This window comes from Canis lupus, chromosome X, assembly GCF_048164855.1.
Source record: "Canis lupus baileyi chromosome X, mCanLup2.hap1, whole genome shotgun sequence".
NCBI classification, from domain to species: Eukaryota; Metazoa; Chordata; class Mammalia; order Carnivora; family Canidae; genus Canis; species Canis lupus.
Genome location: NC_132876.1, coordinates 98,427,078 through 98,452,666, shown reverse-complemented (window position 1 = coordinate 98,452,666; position 25,589 = coordinate 98,427,078). Strand labels below are relative to the sequence as shown.

The 25,589-nt window shown below is 38.8% G+C and overlaps 1 protein-coding gene across 15 annotated transcripts in view; it reads right to left on the bottom strand.

The window, feature by feature from the left end:
- DMD (dystrophin) overlaps positions 1-25,589 on the bottom strand; it is a 2,167,959-nt gene that overhangs the window by 322,008 nt on the left and 1,820,362 nt on the right. For all 15 annotated transcript variants that reach the window (XM_072818058.1, XM_072818060.1, XM_072818056.1 and 12 more), the window contains 2 exons: positions 16,846-16,966; positions 15,972-16,240 (listed from right to left, as the gene is read on the bottom strand). In XM_072818058.1, coding sequence (XP_072674159.1) covers positions 15,972-16,240; positions 16,846-16,966 — 390 coding nt within the window. The remainder of the gene's footprint in view (positions 1-15,971; positions 16,241-16,845; positions 16,967-25,589) is intronic.

Sequence of the window (25,589 nt, the reverse complement as noted above, 5' to 3'; positions counted from 1 at the left end):
CCCCTGTCTTGCTTTCACCTTTCCCTACGTGGCTCACACATCCCTGTTAGGCAGTGACTCTCAAATAGCAGCATGCATCATCATCACCCGGAGGGTTTGTTAACCAAGAGCCTGCAGGGTCTCGTCCCCGTCCCCAGTGTTTGTTTGTTTGTTTATTTATAGATTACTTATTTGAAAAGCGGGCGGAGGGAGAGCAAGAGAGAATTTGAATCACACTCTGTGCTGAGTGTGGAGCCCGACACACGGCTGGATCTCACAACCCTGAGATCATAATCTGAGCAGAAACCAAGATTCGGATGCTTAGCTGCTTAACTGACAACTGACTGAGCCCCCCCGAGGACCCCTTGTCCCCAGTGTTTTTGATTCAGGAGGTCCAGGGTAGGCTTGAGAAGTGGCCTTTTTAATAAGAACGTGGAAGATGCTGTGTTCCTAGAACTCACCAAACCTATTCCTGACAAGACCCTTGGTGTGTGCTGTACTCTCAGCCTGGAGTTTGACATTTTTACTCTCTACCCAGCTGGCTTTTATTCATAAACCTCAGATCTCACTTCATGTGACCGTGAGTACCAGCTCATCCCTGGTTTCTCTGTTTAAAGAGAGCTCTCTGTTTTTCTCCCCCTCGGCACCTTTCCTTCTTAGCCTAGATGGCAATTTCAAAGTGCGCATATATTTGCCTATTTATGAATTCATCATCTGTGCCATCCCAGGACCCTAATCTTCATTAAGGCAATTCTGTATCATTTTTTTTTCATCAGGGTATGCCTGAATCCAGCACGTGATAACCCCTCAATACATTTGTATTAAAGAATAAACACTCAAGAGAATTAGGCCTTTTTGCATTAATTACTAATACTTCAGACCAATAGCTCTTCTCAAATTGCTTCATAAACACAGTTGCCTAAAAAATTTGACACCGAATGCTTAAGTAAAAGAGCCAGCTTATTCCTTCAGGTTCCATAACTGAATTCTTTAGACCTATAACTCGATTTATTTTATGTTGGAGTACGTGCTAATTTCTGACATGCCTCTAAGCCTCTGAGCAAGAACCTAACATTCTAGCTTTTGGTGCCTTAAATCAGAGAGTTTTCATAAAAGTGCACAAGTGGGAAAAAGGGAGAAGTAATCTATTTAAGGAAAATATGTTCTGCTGGTGGTGATACACCTTGGCATAGTCTTCTGGAGGGCATTTTGGCAAGGCTGAATAAAAATGTTAAGGATATTTATATAGGAGAAGAGAAAAAACTGCATCCCAGGGTCTCCATGTGAGGTTGCTGAGTGGTCAGCCCAAGAGGACAGACGGGGCTGAAATCCAACCTGGGCTCTATTGCTAAATTGGTGTTTCTCTCACTCTCTTGACTCTCTTTGTCTCTTTCTCTGTCTTTGTCTCTCTCTCTCCACCTCTCTCACACATTTGGGGTTTTCTATTAGAAAAAAAGTCCATTTACAAATATTTGCATGCATTTCCTCCTGTGTAAGAGAGGGATAGGGACATGGACACCCCAGGACTATTGCGAAGATGAATGAGAATTTCGGGCCTATTTCTCCTTCTTTTACCCCACCTACAATCAGTTAAGCATTGTCATTGCATCAGGCAACATGAGGAAAACAATGTCATGCAAGGTCTTATTTGGTCTGGTCCAGGGAGAGTCTACAAAGCAGCAGGTAGTAAGCTCATCCCTGAGAGCCACAGACTCAGATCCTTTCTCAGGTAGCTGGACCCTGGGGCCAACTTCTAAGACTCCCCTGAGGTAGAGGGGGGACTTCTCTCTTTCCTCCTCTATCATGTAGCTTTGTAAGGTTTCCTTGAACTAGACATAAAACTGATAAAGCAAGAGAAAGCATGGTAAGAGGAGAAAAGATACTTGTTCAGAGCTTGAATGAAGGGTAAGAAGTAGGAAAGCTTAATGTGTTTGGAGTGGGACAAATAGTCTTTAATAAGTGAAGCATGATGTACAGGGTCATTGTGGAAGACTCATCATGGAGCGTTTTTTAAAAAGACTTTATTTATTGATTTATTTGAGAGAGACAGAGTAGAGAGAGAGAGAGAGACAGACAGACAGACAGACAGGAAGTGCATAAGTGAGGGAAGGAGCAGAGGGAGAGAGAATCTCAAGCGGACTCCGTGCTTAGCTCAGTACAGAGCCTGGGGCTGGATCCCAGGACCCTGAGATCATGACCTGAGCTGAAATAAAAATCTGAGGATCAGCTGACTGAGCCACCCAGGCACCCCTGGTGGGCGTGTTCCTGGAGCCAGGCTGTGGTGGGTATGAATGAGTTGGCCTTTGCAGGGCAGATAATGAAGGTTTATGCAATGAGGAATTGGCATATTCTCAGCAACTCTTTTAGTTAGATTTCTTTACTACTCAGTTGAAAACACTTATTTTATACCACTATGTACTATGCATATACATACTATGTATACATGTACTACGCACTGGGAAAACAGAACTTGTGACAGACTCACATTCATGACCAGAGATACACAGTTTAGTGGGTTATGGAAAGAACAGTGTAATCATGCTATGTGAAGTTATGCCAACAGGGTTTGCAAAGTTCAAAGGAGGCTGAGGCAGGTCCTGAGTGACACCCTGGGTAGATAAGGTGGGAATGACAGAAAGGTCACATTCTTCTGGGTGTGGTGTACTCATCTGGAAAATCTCAAGTAGGCCAGTGTAAGCCTGTGGTCACTTCAGAAAGGAGAAAAGAGTGAAAATGAGTGTCTGTAGATTCGGGACAGACAATTCGAATTGTCTGTAACAATGGCTTGAATTAGAATGATGGCAAATGGGGTGGCAAGTCATCTGTAAAATAATTTTTACAGGTCTTACATATCTGAAAGAGACCATTTTGTCCTGTGTTTTTGTGCAAGTTTATTTATTCACTCACTCCAAAAATTATTATTGAGCACCTATTTATGCCAGGGAATGTTCCAAGCACTCAATGGTTATAATTTAATGATGATTGTTATTATATAGGCTTATAAAGAAACGAATCCCAAGCCAAAACCTACCCATAGCTACCAAATGCCACACTTTCGACCACACAAATGCAGGACAAAGTAAGGTATGGTCTTGTATGTAGTAGTTCCCAAGAGGTTCTTTTTTTCTGTTAAGACAAATTAAGCTACCTTGGTGTGTATGAATAATAATTAATAGAGGAATCTAAGGTTGTGAGGTTACCTGTGCACAATGCTACACCTAGTTTGCTTTATACTGGGCATGATTATGTAATTTTAGTTGCACAGGGAAGGCATTCACTTCTGAAACAAAATGAATTTTTGCTCAATTGATTTTCCATTCAATATATTGTTATCAACTTAGAAATACAAAAACAGAACTGAGCCAGAGATGAATATAAATTTTCGAAGAGCTGAGATAAGAATCATTAAATGGAAGAGGGCTGAAAAGAATGTAAAATGCCCTACACTATCTACTTTTCTTTTCAGATTATTGTAGCTCCTGAATTAGTCTTTCCAAAAATACTTTTCTTTCCTACAAGTGGAACAACAAAGGAATAAGATATTTGACTGCTTCAAGTCAAATGAAATGAACATAAAATGGATTTTCTTCATTAAAATCGATGCAACAGCATGTCTAAAAGTTAGATTGGTAAATTTTTTATGATAGTTCCTCTTCATTTAATTATACCCTTAGGCTAAAAAGAAAGTCTTATGTATTTACTTGCAAGCCATGCTGTTTTCCCTCCAGACATATTAGTGACCACTATTATTATTATATTTGAAGGCTTTATTTATTTATTTTAGAGGGGAGGAGAGGGAGAGAGAGAGAGAAAAGAGAGAGAGAGATAGGGACAGATGGGGTAGGAGAGGGACAAGCAGACTCTGTGCTGAGCATGGAGCCTGACAAGGGACTTGATCTCACAACTCCGAGATCATGACCTGAGCTGAAATCAAGAGTCGGACGCTTAAATGACTGAGCCACCCAGGCATCCAAGTGGCTATTATTTTTATCTCAATGTATATATGTGTTTGCAAAAGATTTAGCCTCTTAAGTGGAACCAAGAGTTGATTCAGTTTTTCCTGTTTTTCACCATATTATTGAAAGTTTTCACTTTTAAGATATTCCTCTGATTTTTCTCATCACATCTTAAAATAATATCTAAATTCATCACTTGTTGTGTTCTGTTCTGACAACTGCTATCATGATAATGTCCATTTAAGTACATGTGAATGATGAATAAATTACTACTTACACAAATGTGTCTAAGTGTCAAGCTGTCTAATCCACGTCCTTAAATGTTATTTCAAAAAAAAAAAACCTCAAAGTCATTGGCCAAACCTAGCTTTTAAAAAAAGTGATTAGTATTCAAGTAACAAAGACATCACACTTTAATAGTAATAGATTTTTTTTTCTTTTTCAAAAAAGGAGTATGACTTAGTATACTCAAATATCTGTGTGGGTGATTCTGTATCGATTATTTAAAGGAGAATACTATTTCAGTTGAAAAAAGGCTTTAACATATGAAAAAAATCTTTTCACTAAGAATTCAAGATTTTTTTGAAAGTCAAAGTGGGTCAGATTTCATTAAGACCCATCTTGCAGCTGACACTCAACCCCAACCCCCAGGCAATTTTAACACTGAGACAACCTTGAAAATGTCTTCTTTCAACCTTTATAACAAAATGTCAGAGTGTTTCCAAAGGTAATATTTTATTCTCTGTGTGAGTCAAAGGATCAATGGAACTTATGCTCATTTGTTTAGCTTATATTTCTTTTAATTTTATGCTTTGCTGGATACACAAAAGTTACCATTATATTGGATAACCCTTGTGGCCATTCTAGTACTGGGGCTTGTGTAGGTTGAAAACAATGAACCATTCTCTGGCTTTAGCCCTATTCCTGCCAGAAATATGTTGAGGCTAACAGCCAAATGACAAGTAGTGGGGGAAGTAGGTGAAGTGTTGTTGCATGTGGCCTACTTGTCCTTGGGACACACAGAAGCCTTAAAGCACCGGGCAATTAAATGAGAATCAGTTAATTAAGACCTAATAGGATTTAAGTTCACAACAATATATAGATTCCAAATTGGGTTAAAATGTTTTAAAGTAGAAAAATAAGTAAGTAAGATGAAGTTCAGTATTGGTTTGTCATTGGTTCTAAAAAACAAACCAATATATACTGCTTATTTCCCACATTCACTTGAGTTTCTATTTAATTAATGGCTATACTTTGGCATATATGGCTGATAAATTGACCTTATTCTCTTCACTAACTTGTTTAATGCCATGTTAAGATCACGATAATAAGATTTGAATATCTGATAGGAAAAAGTTCTAAATTAGCCCACTGAGTCCATAATACTGTGGAATCCCAGGGAATAAGACTTCTAAAAACATGTGTGCTTTGAAACAGAACCAGCAGGCTCTTAGCTGCATGAAGAAAAAAAAAATCACCATAAAAATCAATTCTTTAAAAGGAAATAGAAATCTATCTTAGTGTTAGATTCTCCAGCCTCATTCTGGTTAAGAGAGTTTGACATTTCAGGACTGAACACACTGTGGAAACTTAATAAATATTGAAGTTTACAAACAAAAACATAACAATGATATGTGGACCAATTTTTAAAAACATTGAAAATCAATGTGCCCCTACTCTGCCTAATTCAGTTAACTCAATTATTTAATGTATACTTGACTTGAGTGGGTTTATACATAGTTATTTCAATTTTACATTGAACATTAATCAAATTACTTTTAATGTAACCCCTGCCCCTATGCCCATCAGGAACCCAAAATAAAGGGGAAAGTTTGTTTGAATGTTTCTTGTTTAACACCAAAGCATTTTAAAGACATTTGTTTCTATTATATTTATCCCATGATTCTTCCTACATGTACCACTCACCCCATACCACAGCAGTGAATTTTTTTCACAGGCATTTCATAGGCTGATTCTGGAACCCCTCTGGGGAAAAAAAAATCCCCTTTCTTGGCAGTCACTGCAGTTCAGACTACTTCCTACTTCCTCTCAGTTGCTCTTTCAGTGTCACTCCATCTGTCTCCATTTCTCTGCACATATACCTTTCTACCTTGAAAGCAGAGCCTCAGTAGAGTGACAAGTTATAAAATGTAGGAACTCCTGGGTAAGCTAGCTACCCAGTATTTGTATCTAACAAGCAGGTTTTAATTTTAAAAAGTTGAATAGTCTCAAGTATTCTGAAGGTCTTCAATATCAGAAACTCGGTAGAGTACTTGCTTATACTCAGTATGTTGAGCAGGAAATTCTGAGAATTTTTTTCCAAGATTTATTTATTTTAAAGAGAGAGAGAGACAGAGAGAGCATGAGTGGGAGGGGCAGAAGGAGAGGGACAGGGTCTGAGAAGAATTTTTAAATTTAATTGTTGTCATTGGTAAGTGTGAAAACACATAGCCAAGATGAAAAGTTACGTAGCTAAATATCTTAATTTTAAAGTATCAGTAGTGAGAAAGCAAGTTTACCTCCAAGTCATCTGAATCAGCCCCCATATTGTATGAGTGGCAGTAAAATACCAATAGGAAAATTGGAATAAATAATCGTGAATGTCTTTCACAAGAGAGACTCGGAAAGAGTAGGCCATTATTCATTTCAAGGTTTCCGAGTAGAACTATGCTCCCTACCTAAGCTATCAATCACTCTCACAGAAGGCCAAGTGCCTGCATTCATTTTTAAATGAAATGTTCTGGATGTTGATAAATATAAAAGAAGTAATAAGTGATATATTTACGGAAGAATTATTGAATAATTGATGAATTATTAATAATAAACGAAATATATAGGTATATATATACAGCTTCACAATGGAATGGTGGTTCTCAAAGTGTTCCTGGATCAAGAGCATGACCATCACCAGGAAACTGGTTAGAAAAGCAAGTTCTCATCCTTGTTCCAGAACCCCTGAATTAGAAGCTCTGGGGCAGGGGTTCACCAATATGGGTTTCCACAAGCCCTCCAGGAGATTCTGATGCCCAACAAAGTGAGAACCACTGCCATAGAAAATTCTTGACATTCTCAATGACTATGTCTCAATAACTCGAATCTCTAAATGCACAAATACCTGATCAATTCAGATATTTATAGATTATATAACTATTAAGCCCAAGTCAACTTATGAAGCCATTTTCTTACTAACAATGATCACTTTCTTAGATCTTTTCATTAACTCTTTCATTATCAATTCCAATAAGTACTTAAGGGAGACAGGCAAGGGAAGGGTGGCTTTTTCATGAAGAAAGAAAATCTTCATCACTTCCTCAGAATTATTGCATGTGCAAGAATGAAATAGCATTAAAAAGGCCATGTTGAGATGTGAAGGATGAGTGGCTTACTAGGGCCACTGGCCAGTTGTTGGAGAGACTTTCCCTGGCTTGGGCATCTGTCCCTCACCTACAGTGACTAATGGCCACCAACATCTCATAGCTGCTTCGCTTCTTCAGAAAGCTGACCTCTGCTAATGGGAGGCCCTGGGCCAGGAGGTAACACACCTTGCTCAGGAGGTAACTTATGTCTCCAGTGGTGGGCCACAGCCCGTGGTATGATGGAGCAGAGCCCAGGAGTCCATTTTATGCTTCTCTTCCTAATTTTGCATTCAGTGAGAGCATGTTGGCGGCCTGAATCTGCCATGGTGGGAGTATGGACACCAGAATCAGAAAATGCTACAAATCAGTGTTCACTCTACCTCAGAGCTAACTGGTAGATATTTACTGGTGTACTGCCAGCCACCTCCAGCAATTAGCTGGGGTGTGAAAGACAACTCTGTTGTGAGGTTTATACTTCAGTACTCTCTGTGTGGATCAGGACACAGAACTAGATTTTGCTGGAGATGGCATACTTGCATGGCTCTTCTCCCTTATTATGCGTCCCTAACTCCCATACAGGCTTCTTCTGAAAGCAGACTGTCTATAAATCAATGTGCACCCAGACCCCTGTTCTCAGGGTCTGTTTCCAGGGAACGTGACCTATAACACAAGTTAAGTCATTAGTTAATTGACTGCAGCACAGAAGCCTCAAAGAATACGTGTTCCAAATTACAAAGAGCTTTAAGTCATGGACCTTGTGGGTCACAGTGATCAGATAAAACTGCAAAAGATAAATGTGAAATGGCAAGGATCTACTCTTTGTGTATGTGTGCATAAAAGAAAGAAGCTGATGGAAAAAGATGAAGCCTGCACAAATTGGGCATTTTTTCATATAATGCTTCTCAAATTATGCTTTCATACCCATGGGTAAATGTACTGGGGGATTCATTTCACCTAAGATTTTGGAGAAGAACACTTTCGTATTAAAACACAACAAACACATAATGGAGAAGATCACAAAACTGACATGATATGTAAAAATAAAACAAGAAATATCAAAGGAACACTATGCTCATGGTAAAAGGAGGTAAGCAGGTGGGAGGGGAAGATACCAGGCTTCAACTCCTTGGCCGTTAGGAGAGGAGAAGTAGAAGAAGTTGAGAAGCACTGTGTAAAATATAACTGAAAATATTATTTCAGTATAAAATAATCTTACTACAAAAATTACTCTTCTTATTATGAAAAAGTTAACCATCTTCAAATGATAGGGTTGTATTAGTATTGTAAACACCTGTGTTCCTGTGATACCCAGAGAACTGGTTTACCAAAACAATGATTCAATGCCATTGTGTAACTTAGTTAATGTAAGGTTGTGTAAGGCATAATACTGGTGCCAACGTTCCCTGTATAATTCTGAAAATCGTAATTGCCGAGTGTGAGAGGAACTCAGCAGGAGCCCACTCCTTGGGTTATTTGTTCTCAAATCGTTCTTCATTGTGTTTAGGGTAGGAGAGTAACGTAGTTGTGAACTTTAAACTTGCTATGACTTTGGTAGATTCCCAAGGAGAATGAAAATATACATTAGCTGTGTGCTTTCATTTTCTAAGGAAATACGGAATGTCAGTTAAATAGCACACACATTTCCGAGCTATGTCTTGTTAATGTGGTACACGCACACATGTGCACAAGCTAATACAAATTCTTGCTCCCTCAGCTAGGTGCTATATAATATGTTGAAGAAAACTAAGCGGCCATTAATATGATCTGCAACACAATTTGATTCGCAAAATCAATTAAACATTCACACTCCATAATAGGTATAGGTTTTAACCACGTCATGAATGAATGAATGAATGACTGAGTTTTGAGATCTGTTAGTGCTGACAGTTTACTACTTAAGCTTTTTTTTTTAAAGAGTTTTTATGATCTAAGACTCTTGAGGAATAGATTCCTAATTACAACCAGCCACAAACAAAGCTTCTGGAGTAAATCCTCAGTAAACAGGATTGGCATATTAAAGGATCAGGTTTTGATATGGTTGTTTTCAAATAGGAAGAAGAATGACATTCTTTGGAGAAATTTTTATTATCTAATTAAATACTTCCTTAGCAGCATAATGTCAAATGAACTCACTAGCTGAACATTTTGATTGTCCATGTTCTCCTAAATATCCCATGACCAGAAGAGGAGCTGTACAGCTCTGATTTAATGCAGTAACAATGGTAACCAATTCTAGCTCCTTCTTTTATCACAGCCCATCAAAAGAATACAAAGAAGTCCAAATTAAAATAAGTTCAATAATAATAAAAAACCCCACGTTCCTTTTCCAACTGTCCTAAAGCCTTTTTCTATCTTTAAGCAAGGTTCACTCAGTAATTATCTTATTTATGAAAGTAAAAGCAGAAGGATGTTTCTCTTACTAAATAAAAGCCTTTATGCTTTAAATGTAGACGGCATCTTGAAACAGTCAAAAAGAAAGCGTGTTGAATGTCATCAACTCATTTCCTCCCACCCACTGTTTTAAATCGTTTGCTCAGTTCCAATGTATACTACACTTACATAAGTTGTTTATGAAGAGCCAAATTAATAGTTTTTGCAATTGTTTTCGTTGAAATTTGGAGAGCTGACAAATGAATTAGTAGAAAATGGCAATTCTACATGAATTAGCTTTTAAGTCTCCCTAAGAGGCTGATGCAGAACTTAATAAGAGACTTATTAGAAGAAGTAGGACAACTTAATTCAGATTGATTATAGACTTCGGTGAAGACAGCTGGGGTTCAAATGAAACCGAAAAAGAACTTATATGCACTTCAAAGTATGCTAAGCAGATGTCTGAAACAATTACTCTGCACTGGCTTTTCAGAAGTTTCAAAAGCAGGATGGGAATAGCATGGTAAACGAAGGTTCTATTTGTCTAAGTTGAGGTACAGGCTTTTAAAACACACACAGGACTCGCTAAAATCATATGCCTTGGGTAAGAAACATGATTCGACACTGCTGTCCTAAGTAATTTGCTTTTGGCTTTATAAACAAAGCAGGAAATGCGAGAGAATACATGGGAACTAAGGAATAAGCCCTCTCGGAACGCCAACTTACAATTTATTGTTCACTGAACAAATAATTTGGTCAGGATTTCTAAGATGACTAATTCCTACTTTTGTTTCTAAGTTCTATGAGAGCCAATAATGACCATTCTATTAAAAAAAATAAACACTAAACTTTTAAAGCATGTAAGTGAGGCTTTACCATAATGTGCCTTCTTATAGAGGTATTCCAAGATATTAAAGGCCAAATCACATTCTTTTAAACATCGCAAATACATGCTTTAAAGAAAGGGATAGAACCCAGGTCGCTTGGTATGACAGGTGCTAGTTCCTTATTTAACCCAGATTTATAAAGGCTTATATCTTTTTCATTTGCATTTTCTTCTCAATCAAAGCCTACTTAATACACACATCATTTGTATAAAAATAACAAAAGCTTCCACAGAGCAATTCCTCTGCTGTTTATAACCATTAACAAAATATTAGTGAACTTTTCTTTTCCTATGGACAGTACATCTCATTCATTTTGGAGACACTATTTCCTTATTCGGAGTTGAGAGAGCTCTCATATTGAATCATTTTAGGGCTTCCCTGTTTGTGATGGTTCTGCTAACCTTGCATCCCCTAACTATCAGAATGGATTATAAGCTTTCTCTATAAAGCTCACATACGAGGAAGGATTGAAAGTTGGCTCATATAAATGACAAATATAACAAAATTAATAAAGCAATAATAAAACACTGGAACCAGGGTTAAGATGAGAAAAGCAGTAAAGGAAGGGAGAGTTGTATGAACATGGCTGAAAGCTTCTGCTTGCCAATGTGAAGACGAAATCCTAATATGTTACATCACATTTCATGTTAGCTATCAGGAGGAAACATACTTGCTTTTCTCAGTGTCAAAGTCTGAGATAGCATTTCTTTGACAAATTTCTCAAATAGGCCAAGCCACAGGGACTCAGGATGGTCGACCCAAAGAGATGCATTTGCCAGTTATCTTCTTAAATTTTTAGATGTGAATGTTGAACGTAAATAAGTCCGGATGGCATGGTGGCTTCATTATAGTCCCTGGTCTAATACACATGTTCCTGCATTGTTCCTAACTATAATTCTAAAAAGATCTAATCAAAATATTTCATTGTGAGAATTTTAAGGAAAAATTCAGAGAATCCTTGTCCTTGACCTTTTACAGGAAGAGGTGTAAGTTAAAAGTCTAATAAAAAAATAGCAAATAACTACATAGTTGTGACAAAATAGCATAATCCCAAATGGCAGTCTGGGGGAGTTTAATTATGGTTATGGTGTGAAAAACTGTTTTGAAGCAGCGGGCAAACTAAGGGCAGTGAAATATTCCTGGCTCAAGAATGATGCACCACTCTGTATAAAGAAACCATGGTAGATTAGAACAAAAAGGAAGCTTGGAACAACAACACTAACTCTCAAACTTTCTCACACAGGAATTGTTCTCAAGAACGAAAACATCATATGAAGACTATAGGTTCCAAAGTCATTCTGCTTTCTTAATTCCTGCATATATTCATTCCACTTACAGATCTAAGCAGAGCAACTAGTGGTTCTAGGAGTTATTCTTATTCCCCATTACTATAAGGAAAGTAAGAATATTTGTGCAGTCACAGAAGCAGTGGTGTTATTTCCAGTCAAATGAGAAATCACTATTGTGTCCTTCAAATATTTGATAAGTAGTATAAATCATGAATTTTAAAAATAAAGAGACATTTACATTTTCGATTTTATTCTGGGGGTTATTCCTATGGAAGCTCTATCTGCAAGGCTGAGATTCTCTTAGTGAGCAAAATAGTCAATATTGACACTGTGTTTCTTTCTCTGGATTTACTATACGTACAATGTCCTGAGGATGATTAGCCAGTAACGATGCCACTTCCCAGGACCTCATTGTTGTTGCTATTTTATCCATTAGCCAAATCGCAAAGCCACATTTGCTAATGAAATGATATAATGCTAAATCCCACAGAAAAACACAGACCATAGTTCACTTGTATAACAACTTTTTCAACAAATAAGATGAGAGTGGAGGTGGGTATTACAATAGAGTCAGCAGGGGTGATGAAAATGAACTGAAGTGGGTAAACAAAATGCTCTTCTGGCTACATGCCTAGCTACCCCGACAGCGTGGAGCCTCTGAGGGCTTAAATTGCTGAGTAGAAAAATGGGAACAGTAGTTTTGAGCACTCTTCTACTTCTTTTCAAAGTAAGTTTCAGTTAATAAAATTCACTCCCTCTAAACCACCACCACCAACGCTTCAGAGTTTCAAACTCTGTTGTTGAGAAGCCACAGAGAAAGCTGATTTATTTGAAGTGTTGGCATGTACAAGCTCTTTTAGAAAGGAATACTGAGTGCATATAGGTTTTGTTGTTATTGGGATCAAAATGAGTGTCTAACCAATCAATGTGTGGGAAATAAACTTGGTTTTAGGACCAAGGACAGGTAAGAGGAGAAGAGAAGTGAAAGGAAAAATGCAAATAGGCTTCAGTGAGGGTCAGGTGATATTTAAGCTGTTCTACTTTTATTGATTTTATTTTTTTGTTATTGAATCATGCTGTGTACATTCGTCATCCATACTCAGGATACTACTAAGGCTCCTGTGTGGCGGATAAGGCTAAGAATGAATCTCTTATGTCTGCTCTAAAGCCTATAGATTTGGCCACTTAACCAATCTATTAACTAATTTTGTTCCTTTGGGACATTCTCCTAAACTTTTTTGTCATTTTTGGGGAAGATTCTTAAAAATGTAGTTCCTATATTTTTGAATAAAAGTACTATTCTTTTAAATCTTTTTTAAGATTTTATTTATTTATTTCAGAGAGAGAGAGAGAGACAGAGAGACAGAGAGCACAAGCATGAGCAGGGAGAGGGGCAGAGGCAGAGGAAGAAGCAGGCTCCCTACTGAGCAGGGAGCCTGATGTAGGGTTCTGATCCCAAGATCCAGGGATCATGACCTGAGCCACCTCCAAAAGTACTACTCTTAATGCTAAACAAATACAAGGTAATACATTTTAAACATTACTTTAATTTCCAAGTAGCTGGCAGTGTTAACCATTGATTTACTTGCAAGACATGGGGTCATAGAATGTTAGAGTGGAAGAGATTTTTGAAGTTATAGAGTCAAATATGTAATCTTCCCTTGAATCTTCACCTACTCCTTTAATGAAGAGCTATTCAGTTCAACACTAGACAATAGGCTTCATAAGGGTAAAGACCAACTTCTGTTTCGTTCATAACTACATGTATAGCACATTGTACAGTGGAGTGAAAGAACAAAGGAGCAGAATTAGATTCCTTTATACATTGCCGACACTATGCTAGTAGCTGGGAATTCAAACATACACAGCATGACTCTTGCTTTTAGGAACCTTGCTTTAAGTGACCAGCTACAGTATATGGGAAATTCAAGTGTGACAGCTGAAGCATGTATGGTGATAGATGCAAGTATTGAACCAAGGGCCATTGCTTCTGCTCTGTGGGAACTGAGGGTGGGAGACACTCAGGACAAACTACAGAGACAGGAGCCATGTGAGGCAGGCTTTGGAGGCTGAGTGGAAGATCACCAGGCATATAAGTGGGGGTAATCCAGGCCAAGGGAAGAGCATTTGCAAAGGCAGAGAGTTACCGGATGACTTGGCATATTTGGGTAAAGGAGTAGTGCAGTGAGAGTGTTCAGAATGGCCTGAAGGATAGGAGTGACAATTAGGAATTTGAACCAGGGCTAGGAAGTAAAGGGTCACCTGCCCTCTTCATTCATTGACTTTATTCTTAGGCAGGCAGTTTCCCTCAAGGATTTTAGGTTGGAGTTGGAAGAGGACAGAAAATGTAGAAAAACAGTAAAGAAACTGTTAATTCACTCACTCCTTAACCAGATATTTAAGATTTTATTTCTTTATTCATGAAAGACACACACACACACACACACACACACACACAGAGACACAGGCAGCGGGAGAATCAGGCTCCCTGTGGGAAGCCTGATGTGGTACTCGATCCCCGGACCTCAGGATCATGACCTGAGCCGAAGGCAGACGCTCAACCACTGAGCCGCCCAGGGGCCCTGTAACCAAATATTTAAAATGCGGTGCTTATCACTTGTTGCGATGAGCACTGAGGGTTGTAGGGAAGTCTTGAGTCACTGTATTGTACCCCTGACACTAACATTGCACTGTATGTTAAGTAACTGGAATTTAAGTAAAAACTTAAAAAAAAATCAAATCGTGTTTATGGTACACCAGAACAGGGATTAAAGATGAGCCTGGCATGGGATTTAAAGAAGTATAATACAACAATTTGAGTACCACAAGCTGGGGGGTAGAATAGGATTTTGGTTGAAAAGAGAAGGGAAAATAGAAAAGAGATATTATGAGGTAAAATGCATGGCCAAGTGCAATCAGTAAAGATGTAGAAGGACTTAAGGAAAGAACTCAGGTTTCAAGCCTAAGCAACTTGAAATTGGAACAGAAGAAAGGGCAGGTAAAAGGAGACAATAGCAGGGGAATGGACAAACATGAGAATGAATGACCTTGGTTTCAAAAGGGCTGCATTTGGATTCTAATAACAAATGGGTGAGGAGATCAGAAGAGAGATCCAGACCAGAAATTGAGGTTTGTCACCATCCATGCCACTTCAAATTGGGAGCATTTACACCATAAAATGGGAATTGAGTGAAGGTTAAAAACTTAGGTGCACCAACATCTGAAGGGTGGGGAGAGTTTCAGAATTGAGGAAAATAAAGGAAAATAATGAAGAATGTGGATGAGACAATGCCACAGAGCAAAGGAGTAGAGATCTTCCAGAACACGGCTGCCAGCACACACATTGAGTACAGGTGAGAATTTCTCTTTGGCATTTGAAACTGGGAGGCCTTTTGTTGGTTTTAACACTAGATGAGCAAACAAAATATGTTTCCAGTTGTTGGTTTTCAAAATGACACTCTTAAATATGTATATTTTTTCTTTATAAATATATTTATCATCTTTGTGCTACAAGGGAATTTAACTTTGGATTTGTGGACAGTATTCCAAATATATAATGATATTTCCTAATATCTGCAGTGGACTAATACAACTCAAAATTGTATTATATACATTGCCTTCTAAGGGAAGGGCAGCAGTAACAGCCTCAATTCACAGTACCATAACTCACCCAAGTCACATAATTTAGTTAGCACAAAGGCCAAAGCCTGGACTCCTGGCTCTTGAATAAGTGTATTTTTCCCTACTCTGATACTAAGTTTTGCAAAAAAGACACACACACACACACATACACACACACACACACACACACACACACACACACCACCCCAGATCATTTTAGTACAAATGCTTAAATTCATTTCCTAATAGCAAAATCAGAACGATTGTTTCACCCCGTAACTTTTTAATATTTCATTCCACATTACTAAAGATAGAGATGATTAGATCACTATGTCCTCTTAGAGAAAATACCACATGCAAATTGATTTTGAATTTGCAAAAGACAGACGGACAGATTCCTAAAGCTTAAGGGCACTATTTTAACTTGGTGAGAAGGAAATGCTGCACTCAAGTTCAGATGAGAATCTCTTTTGCATCTCTCAAAGGGCCCCGAAGCAAAGCAATAGATGGTACCTTGACTTTTTCGAGGTGATCTTGGAGAGAGTCAATGAGGAGGTCACCCACAGGCTGCCAGGATCCTTTGATCACCTCTGCCTGACGTAGTTTGAGATCCAGCTCATCTGTTGCTTCCTGAAGCTCCTGGAGTCTTTCGAGGGCCTCGTCTATTTTTCTCTGCCAGTCTGCAGAGTGCACGTTCAGTTTTTCCCACTGAGTGTTGACCTCCTCAGCTTGCTTTCGTAGGAGCCGTGTGACATTCTGGGCTCTCTCTTCAGGAGGCAGCTCTAAATTGGTAATATGACAAGGTTTTAGGCCACAATCATTTTTTTTAAACATCGCTGAAAAGGTCATACTGGAAGAAAGAGAGTACAGTCTAACAAGAGGCCGACCTGCCACTTAATGGTTCTTTTATACTTTGGCATAAATTCTGATAGTGTCCAGCATGTCTCAAATCTGTCCTCCTGAGAGTATCTGTTCTACCTTATATCGTTCAGATAACCCAAGATTCATTTAAGGTACTGAGTAGAAAAATGCACACCACAAGCTCTAATGTACTTCTGTCAGGCTCTTAAATAGAAAATTAGCTTGTAGTCTTTGGAACAATAGCATTCCTTCTCACCAATAATCTCATTTGTTGATTATTTTCTAAATGTTTCAATAACTGATCACTCATTCGTCTCTTTTACTGTTTATTTATGAATGTGCAAACAGATTTATACATGGTGGCTTATAATTCCTTTTTTTTCAACATCTATGCTTAATTTGAATCGATTCTATTTAACTTAGAAAATATGAGAGTCATCCAGACCCTGGCAGCAAGAATGGATGGGTTGCTCTGTCACCACTGATCCTTCTATCAATATGCTATTACAGTTCCACATTCAATTACCTCTGGGCTCCTGGTAGAGTTTCTCTAGTCCTTCTAAAGGCTGCTCTGTCAGAAATATTCGTACAGTCTCAAGAGTACTCATGATTACAGGTTCTTTCGTTTTCAATTCCCTCTTGAAGGCCTGTGAAATGAGATGAAAAGAAATGCTTATTTGGCTTGTGGCATTCTTCTCAAAATTAATCCTGGGTGTTCAAAAGTTGGTTATGAAATTCCCAGGTCAATTTCTATCTCCTTTATTTCTAAACCGATAGTCACAAAATGATAAAGAAGGCTATATGGATCTTTCTGTTAATCAGGAAAGCATTGTGTGTAAAGCTAGTCTGGAGAGCATGGGGGGAACTTCCAAGATATGTTAATGCCTTTCATTAAAATAAGAGTGATTCATTTGTACAACTTGACTGCCAAACTTGAAATCTGAAGCCAAAGTTGCAAGACACATATTGCAGAAACCCTAGCAGGGCTAACGACTGCTTCTAAGCACCTAAAAGAATGGTTCTCCAGAACATAGTAGTGAGCCTGAAGGGCATTTGGAAGAATGCAGGTTGTACTGAAATATACAACCAATCCAATTCATAACCACCAGCTAATTCTGTCAAAATATCTGACAACAAATAAAATGAAATATTAACAGTAAACTATGTAAAAACTCAGTACTTCTGAAAAATATCCAATACATTATTCAATGTGATTTCTTTGAGAATGGTAGAAAGTTTTGGAGGTATACTGGACTAAGAATTGTGGGAATAGGTTCCTATAGAAGAGTAGGCCTAGAATTGATCTCTTAGGGTCATCTAGGCTAGTTATCAGTTTTAATCTCTAAACTGTAATCTTCACTGACACAGGGGATTAAAAGGAAAGCAAAATGCATAGTTTCTGCCTTCAGGAAACTTCTGGATGAAAAGAACGGAGAAAACTAACACACTAGAAACAGTGAAAACAATAAGCTTCATACATAATTGAGTGCTAGAATAAGACATCATGTGAGGCTAGAATAAATGGACAGATACTTGGAAATCACCAAAGATACTTATTGACCAGATTATGCTGTCTCAGAAGTGAAGATGTTAATGGAAGTGGTAAATACCACAGAAACGTTAATCAATCAGTGTAAAAACAATAGTAATAATAACATTAATTACCCTGAGCTAGGGCTTAATTATTCATATTGTTTTTCAATTCTTCCATATTTTTAGCAATTTCACTACTGAATTTAAGCCTCGAGGGAAAATTTAGCTGTATCTCCTTTGAACTTTGGATATATCATGTTGCAGGAATGCTCTAGAACTGTATTAGATGACACAGTTATAAATAAAATCCTCATCATTCAGAAAAATCCTGAGTTTGATACTTTGCAAAATGATTCATCTTCCATAGTTGGTTACAATTGACTAAAGAGAGGCCAAGTGTTTGAAATAAAATAATAAAATTCTGTAAGTGAAAGTTAGTAGTTTCTGTACACTGAGATATTTTTGTGTCTTTGAAATAATACAGAGTAGGTGAGCTATTTACTATGCTTACATGTAGGGCTGATTCTTCTTCTAATATTTTATTTGAAATCTATGTGTGTGTGTGTGTGCATGTGTATGTGTATACAGCTCTTGCTCATATATCTGATTTTCCCAACTTCAAGAAAATTATTGTTTTTTTCTAGTCTCTCCATTTGGACTTGATAGGAGGCAACTGACTCAGATACTACTAATTATAAAAATAATAATTGCTCCCTTTATTGAACTACTACGTGTCAGTGGTTGTTATCAGAAACTAGAAACATAAAGTTGAATGCAAAACAACTCTTCCTGTTTAGAAACCTGTATATAGTAGAAGAGTCAAACACATAAATAATTTTGTTTTTTAAAGATTTATTTCTTTCTTAGAGAGAGAGAGAGAGAGAGAGCATGAACAGGAGGGGCAGAGGGAGAGGGAGAGAGAATCTCAAGCAGACATCACACTGAGTGTAGAGCCCAATGCAGGGCTCAATCTCAGGACCCTGAGATTACAACCTGAGCTGAAATCAAGAGTTGGACACTTAATCGACTATGCCACCCAGATGCCCTCAATTTCAGTTCAGTGTGGGAAATGCTATAGGTTTGCACAATATGGGAAAAGAAATTGGGATAGGCTTCCCAGAGAAGATACTATTCATAAAGAACTCCAAAACATGAAAACAAGTTAGCCTGGGAAGTGCAGGATAGGGGAAGAGGGAGAAAAATGATGAAAATACAGATGTGAAGACATAGGACATAATACAGTCCAGCATGTACAGTTATCTCAAGTAGGCCAGTTCTCTAGAACATCAAGTAGAAGGAGAGGACAGATCCAGAGATAAATAAGACAGTGTCATTATCTTAAACTATATTTGACCTTTAACTCAGAAGTTGAAGCTCAATCTATGAGTTGCTGAGAAGCCTAGGTATTCTCTTGCAGACAATCAGGAGCCTTTGAGAGAATTTAAGCAGGGGAGTGGCATGGGCATGTGTGGGTTTCAAATAAATGACCCCAATGTAAATACAGAGTAAGTACTTGAGAAGGGCAGAAATGGAATTAGAGAGATCAGTTAGGAGGCAATTGTAAGAATTTGGTGAAAGATTATGAGGATCTGACCCAGGGCAGTGGTACAAAAATGAATGAATGAATGAATAAAAGGATGGAATAGGGAAATATTTAGAGTGTTAGAGGTTTGGGGATTTGGTGACTGAACAGATGCCAGAGAGAAGAGACGGGAAGGACTAAGGAAGACTTCTAGTTTCTAGGTTGGAGAGATGAGTGAATGCTGGGTGCAATTAACCTACATGTGAGAAAATAAACTCTCCTGGATTTCTCAGCATGCCTATAAAAAGCTCTGGCTCCTGAGAACCTTCCCATATCATGGGAACTAAATTTGCAGTCATGTGTCTAGTTAATTTCACTCACCCAAGAGGACCAAATGTTTAGAGCCCAGAGTAAGTTCCCAGGTTAAGCTCCAAACTGTCAGCAAGACTGGAATGACTATCTCTTTGGGTCTTTACAGCTTGGGGGGAAAAAAGCCCAGACCTTGGTGACATTTTCAGTTTGTAAAATCTGAGACATGTGGGGCTATCTGGCTTCTAGAAAAGTTGGAGTTAGGAATCAGTCCCTTTATGTTTCCAAGGAGACCCTTTCATGAGGAGAAGGGGACATTTTCTGGGGGAAAAGGCCTTGTCCCCCTATAAGAAGAGATAAATCATTTTTCCTGGTCTTTTGCCTAGAGAGTATGCAGCCAGTTATGTAGGAACATTTTCTATCAGCTCTTATGTCTCCCTAGGGGTAAGACTTGGGGCAAAGGCCAGGATGGGGTGGTGGTGATGATATTTCCTGTTAGGTGACTGAAAGAAATCTGTCTCTGATTCAGAATACCTCATGTGCACATTCAGGGTAAAATTAATGAAGATGAATATTAAAAACCCAATACTAGGGATCCCTGGGTGGCTTAGCAGTTTAGCGCCTGCCTTCGGCCCGGGGCGTGATCCTGGAGACCCGGGATTGAGTCCCACATCAGGCTCCCTGCATGGAGCCTGCTTATACCTCTGTGTCTCTCCTTCTTTCTCTCTGTATCTCTCATGAATAAATAAATAAAAATCTTAAAAAAACCCTCAATACTAATATGAAGGGGGAATCTGTTTCGAGAACAGACTAAGAAGGTGCAATACAGCTTGGAGAGGTACCTTTCCTTCCAGAAGGAAATAAATATCAAAGTCTAATATTTAGGGAGACAAAAGGAGATTTAGGAGTCATTTTCTCAGTTAATATCCACTGAGTGCCTATGATTATACAAAGAGACAAGGATTACAATTATAGAAGTAGACGAGATTGCTCAGGCAGCAGAGTGGGCTAAAGAGAAAACTCTGGAGAATATACAAAATTTATGGACAGACAGAAGAACTGAATCCCATGAGAGGCCAAGAGAGAATGGAATGGACAGGTGGAAAGCTTGGGGGAAATGAGAAGTGTAGAATTATGGAAGAGAGAGGAAGAAGGCAGCGCTGGTGGCGCAGCAGTTTGGCGCCGCCTGCAGCCTGGGGTGTGATCCTGGAGACCTGGGAGTGAGTCCCACATCGGGCTCCCTGCATGGAGCCTGCTTCTCCCTCTCCCTCTGCCTGTGTCTCTGCCTCTCTCTCTGTGTGTGTCTATGAATAAATAAATAACATCTTAAAAAAATAAAATAAAACCTTTAAAAAAGAGTGAGAGAGAGGGGAAGAAAGTGACTGAGAATGTCCAACCATGACACACAGAAGTAAAGCAAAGACTCAGAAATGTTCATTGGACGTGGTGAGAGCCATTTCAGTGGAGGGGAGTAGCTTCAGAAGTAGGTTCAGTTGAGGAGTGAGTGGGAGAAGAAGGAATATGTATTTTAGATGAATACTGTGCATCATATATATTTTTTTTCTGACAGGGAGAAAAGGAATATAGGAAGGAGGGCAGAGTGGATTTCAATGTAAAGGGAAGTTATATTCTTTTTAGGACAGGAAGGGTTTGCACACAGGGTGAAAGGTGGAAGCTAGCTAGCAGTGGGGAAACTGAGTGTCCTGGTTTGTTGGAGACTGGGTAGTGCTTCATGAAGTGGGACTTTGAACGCAAAAACCAGGACAGTCTCATGCAAACCAGGACAGTTGGTTACCATAGCAGAGAGAAATCTATTAAAGACCTAGACTGGGGAAAGTGGAGATAATTGTTGGAGTAAGGTCTGTAAAACAAGGAAATGGATCTTAAAGGTCCTATCAAATTGACAAAGTCCAAGACACTGTTTGATGATGCAGCTCCATTGTTAGAAGTGAACACCCATTGTGAGAGACCACTTGTTTGCCCCTCGAGTTATTGCCAAAGGCTTAGCACCACCACAGCTGCACAGTTCATTTCTTAAATATGAGTCACTGAGGATTAAAACGAATCTAAAGAAAAGACAAAGGAAGTTCTGTCATTACAAAGACATAAGCACCATTATTTTCACATCGTTGTCTGAAATTAAGAAAAGAATGTGGATGGAAGAGAAGGTTATGTGCTCTATCTTCAGCATTTGGGAAGATTTAGACAAAATATAAGAAAGGTTAAAAACCCCAGGAGGAAGGGAGAAATAGTTGGTTCAAGACAATCAGAAGACAAAGAAAATGGTAACGTTTCTCACTATGTGGCAAATACCATAAATAGGAATATGTCGTTTTAAGCATGGTTAGAATGAAAAATCTTCTTCCATTTGTTCGTTTAACAAATTTTGAGCACCTTACTATACAAGACACTGTTCTAAGCAAAAAGCATCAGTGGTCCTTATAGCATGGAGTTTAAAAGAGATAGGCTTTTTAAAAGAGATTTTATCTATGTATTTATTTATTTATTTTAGAGATAGGGGGTTGGAGAGCAAGTGGGAGAAAGAGCAGAGGGAGAGGGACAAGCAGATTCACACAAATGCAGAAACCAATGCAGGGCTCAATCCTGTGACCTTGAGATCATGACCTGAGCTGAAATCAAGAGTTGGACGCTTAATGGACTGAGACCCCAGGCACCCCTAAAAGAGACAGGCTTATGTAGTAAATGTAAAAACAAAGACAACAACAAGAAAAACCAGTGAAGATTCTGCCTTAAAATAACAGAAAATCCATTTTCACCATCTAATTGATTTATCATAAACTACATGTTATAAGAGTTCACTGTATTTTAAGAAGGAAAATGGGGACATTTTAAAACAAAACTGAGAACATTCAATGTCAAGAGCCTTAACTCTTTGATAACTGTCTTGTCTCTCAAAGAAAGTCTATTTGAGTGATGTCTGGGAATATATGTACTCCTATACTATACTGATTTTGTCTCAGAGGTTATGCTTAATATTTTAAATTGGACAAGTTGGTTCGTTTATGTGCTGATGTGAAAAAGGTATCAGATACAGAGACCTTCCTCCATACATGTACAGAATAATCTTTGCGTTAGATGTCAATATTCACATGTTAAGATATTTACTTCCTGAATCTTTTGAACAGATAAAATTATTTTCTTTAAAATTCATCCACTTCTCCACAGCTTCCTCTTCACCTTTCCAAGATAGCCAGGCCCAAGGGCCTAACATAGTGTTGTGGAAGAATCAGAAGCAACTACTAAAGACTTAGAGCACCTCTGTGAAAAGAACGTTAACTTTCTGTCTTACAAATGAGAAAATAATTAGGCACACTAGTTTGACATCTTTCCTTCAGCTTCTTAAGTTTCACAGAATAATTTATATGAAGCATGCACTACACAATTGTACTAGTGGGACATCCTCAGGTAAATCCATTTATTTTATTTTATTTTTTAAAAGATTAGAGAGACACAGAGAGAGAGGAAGAGACACAGGCAGAAGCAGGCTCCCTCTGGGGAGCCTGATGCAGAACTCGACACCAGAACCCCGGAATCATGACCTAAGCTGAAGGCAGATGCCCAACACCTGAGCCACCAGGGTGCCCTAAATCCATTTATTTTAAGGTGAAATTATCTGATAGATGGTATTTATTCATTATTTTAAAAGTTTATCTATCTAAGCAGTCTCTACACCTGACGTGGGGCTCGAACTTGCAGCCCTGAGATCAAGAGCTGCATGCTCTACTGACTGAGCCAGCCAGATGCCCTTGATAGATAATATCTTTTTTTTTTATTTTTTTTTTATTTTTTAAAATTTATGATAGGCACACAGTGAGAGAGAGAGAGAGGCAGAGACACAGGCAGAGGGAGAAGCAGGCTCCATGCACCGGGAGCCCGATGTGGGATTCGATCCCAGGTCTCCAGGATCGCGCCCTGGGCCAAAGGCAGGCGCTAAACCGCTGCGCCACCCAGGGATCCGATAGATAATATCTATATATCAAAAATACTAACCAGCTGGGTGACTGGCTGCTGGCAAATTAATTAGCTAATAGAAAAATATTAACTTTGAACCTGTTATGCGTGAGATAGGGAAGATGTAGGAACTGGATCTTTGTCCTTAAGGAGTCCCTGGTTTGGTTGAATAGGTGTGTTCGCGGGGATACTTTTATACTATGAATGTTTTCCAATGTAGGTATAGATGATATAGGTATGAGGTACAGATGATAAGTTAGGATTTACTTAAGGCCATCAGTTCATGAGTCATTTAGAATCCAAATCTTGAAATTCTTAAAGCGAGGCTGAAGATGAATAATGGCAAAAAATGAAAAGTTCTCTGGGTTATAATAGTTAATAGTTTGGAAGACACATAAGTGGGAAATCCTAATGGCCATGAAGCAAGTCAGAAATTTTAAAACCTTGAAGGTAACAGAGAAGAACTGAGTCAATGATTATTTGTTTTTATTCCCTGCCCTGCCTACGTATAGGAGAAAAACAAATAGGGTGAATATTACCTCAAATACTTCTTAATACCATAAAGAGAAGTAGCTTAGAATCACGTGTAGAGGGGCTGCAGGGTGAGATATTGATATGCTTGATGTGCCTCAGAGAAGAGATGGGCAGGATGAGAGCTCTGGGCACAGGGACTGACATTTTTTTAAAAGATTCATTTATTTGAGGTGAGGAGGGGCAGAGAGAGAGGGAGGGAGAGAATCCTGACTGAGCCACTCAGGCGCCCCGAGGACTAACATTTTTGAGAGAAAAGCTATCCTGTCTTCACCTAGAGATCCTGGTCCTATCGCTATGGATGTAAGTAGAAGCCTTTGCTTTTCAAAACATAGGTCTCTTTCAACCATATGCAGGTTCCATGGAGCTGAATTTTATCTATATTCCCACTGAGGTGGCAAGTCTGTATTTGTGTTATTCAACCTAAAATCTCACAGAATGGCTATATGTTGTTCATGTGTGTCAGCAGAGCTTGACGGAATCACCCCGTGAGGCTGACGGAAGTGGTTAAGAGAGGGCTGTGGCCGCTGACTTGAAGTTCAAGCTCAGGCTGGGGCCAAAGCTTGGCTGGACGATCCAGAACTGGTCATGAGATCTCCCTGAGCCCTTGTGCCCCCATTTGTTAAAATGTGGAGGTTTGCTAATCACCTTATCAAAGTTTTAAGATCCAGTTTGAATATTCTTTTTTTTTTTTTTTTAAGATTTATTTATTTATGGGCACCCGGTGGCTCAGTCAGTTAAGTGTCTGGGTTAGCTCAGGTCATGATCCCAGGGTACTGGGATTGAACCCTGCATGGGGCTCCCTGCTCAGTGGGAACTCTGCTTCTCCCTCTACCCCTTCCCCCTGCTTGTGATCTCTCTTTCATGCTCTCTCTCTCTCTCAAATAAACAAAATCTTTAAAAAATGATTTATTTATGTGAGAGAGGGGAGGGGCAGAGGGAGAATCTTAAGCAGACTCCTCACTGGATGCCCAGCCCCTCGTGGGGCTCGATTTCACAACCTTGAGATCGCAACCCTGAGATCACAACCTGAGCCAAAACCAAGAGATGGATGCTTAATCGACTGTGCCACCCAGGCGCCCCAGTTTGAATATTCTATAATTAACATGGTTAGGTCATTTTGGTCATTAATTGGACATAGGCCTGTTACATGGTAGTGGTTTGTGATTGGCTCTTCTAGGCACCATTACTAATGATAAAAATTCTAGCCACAGCTTGGTACATAGTGGATAATAAATATTGTTGAACATATAAGAGAACACCCACTTAGAAAACCAGAATGTGTTATATGGAGGCCAGTTTGATTTAGATGCAGAACATGCTTGAGGGTGAAAGCCTGGGCTCATGAATTATTAGAGGAAAAAATTAAATGCTGTCAATGGGGAAAAATTGAGAGCTCTTCT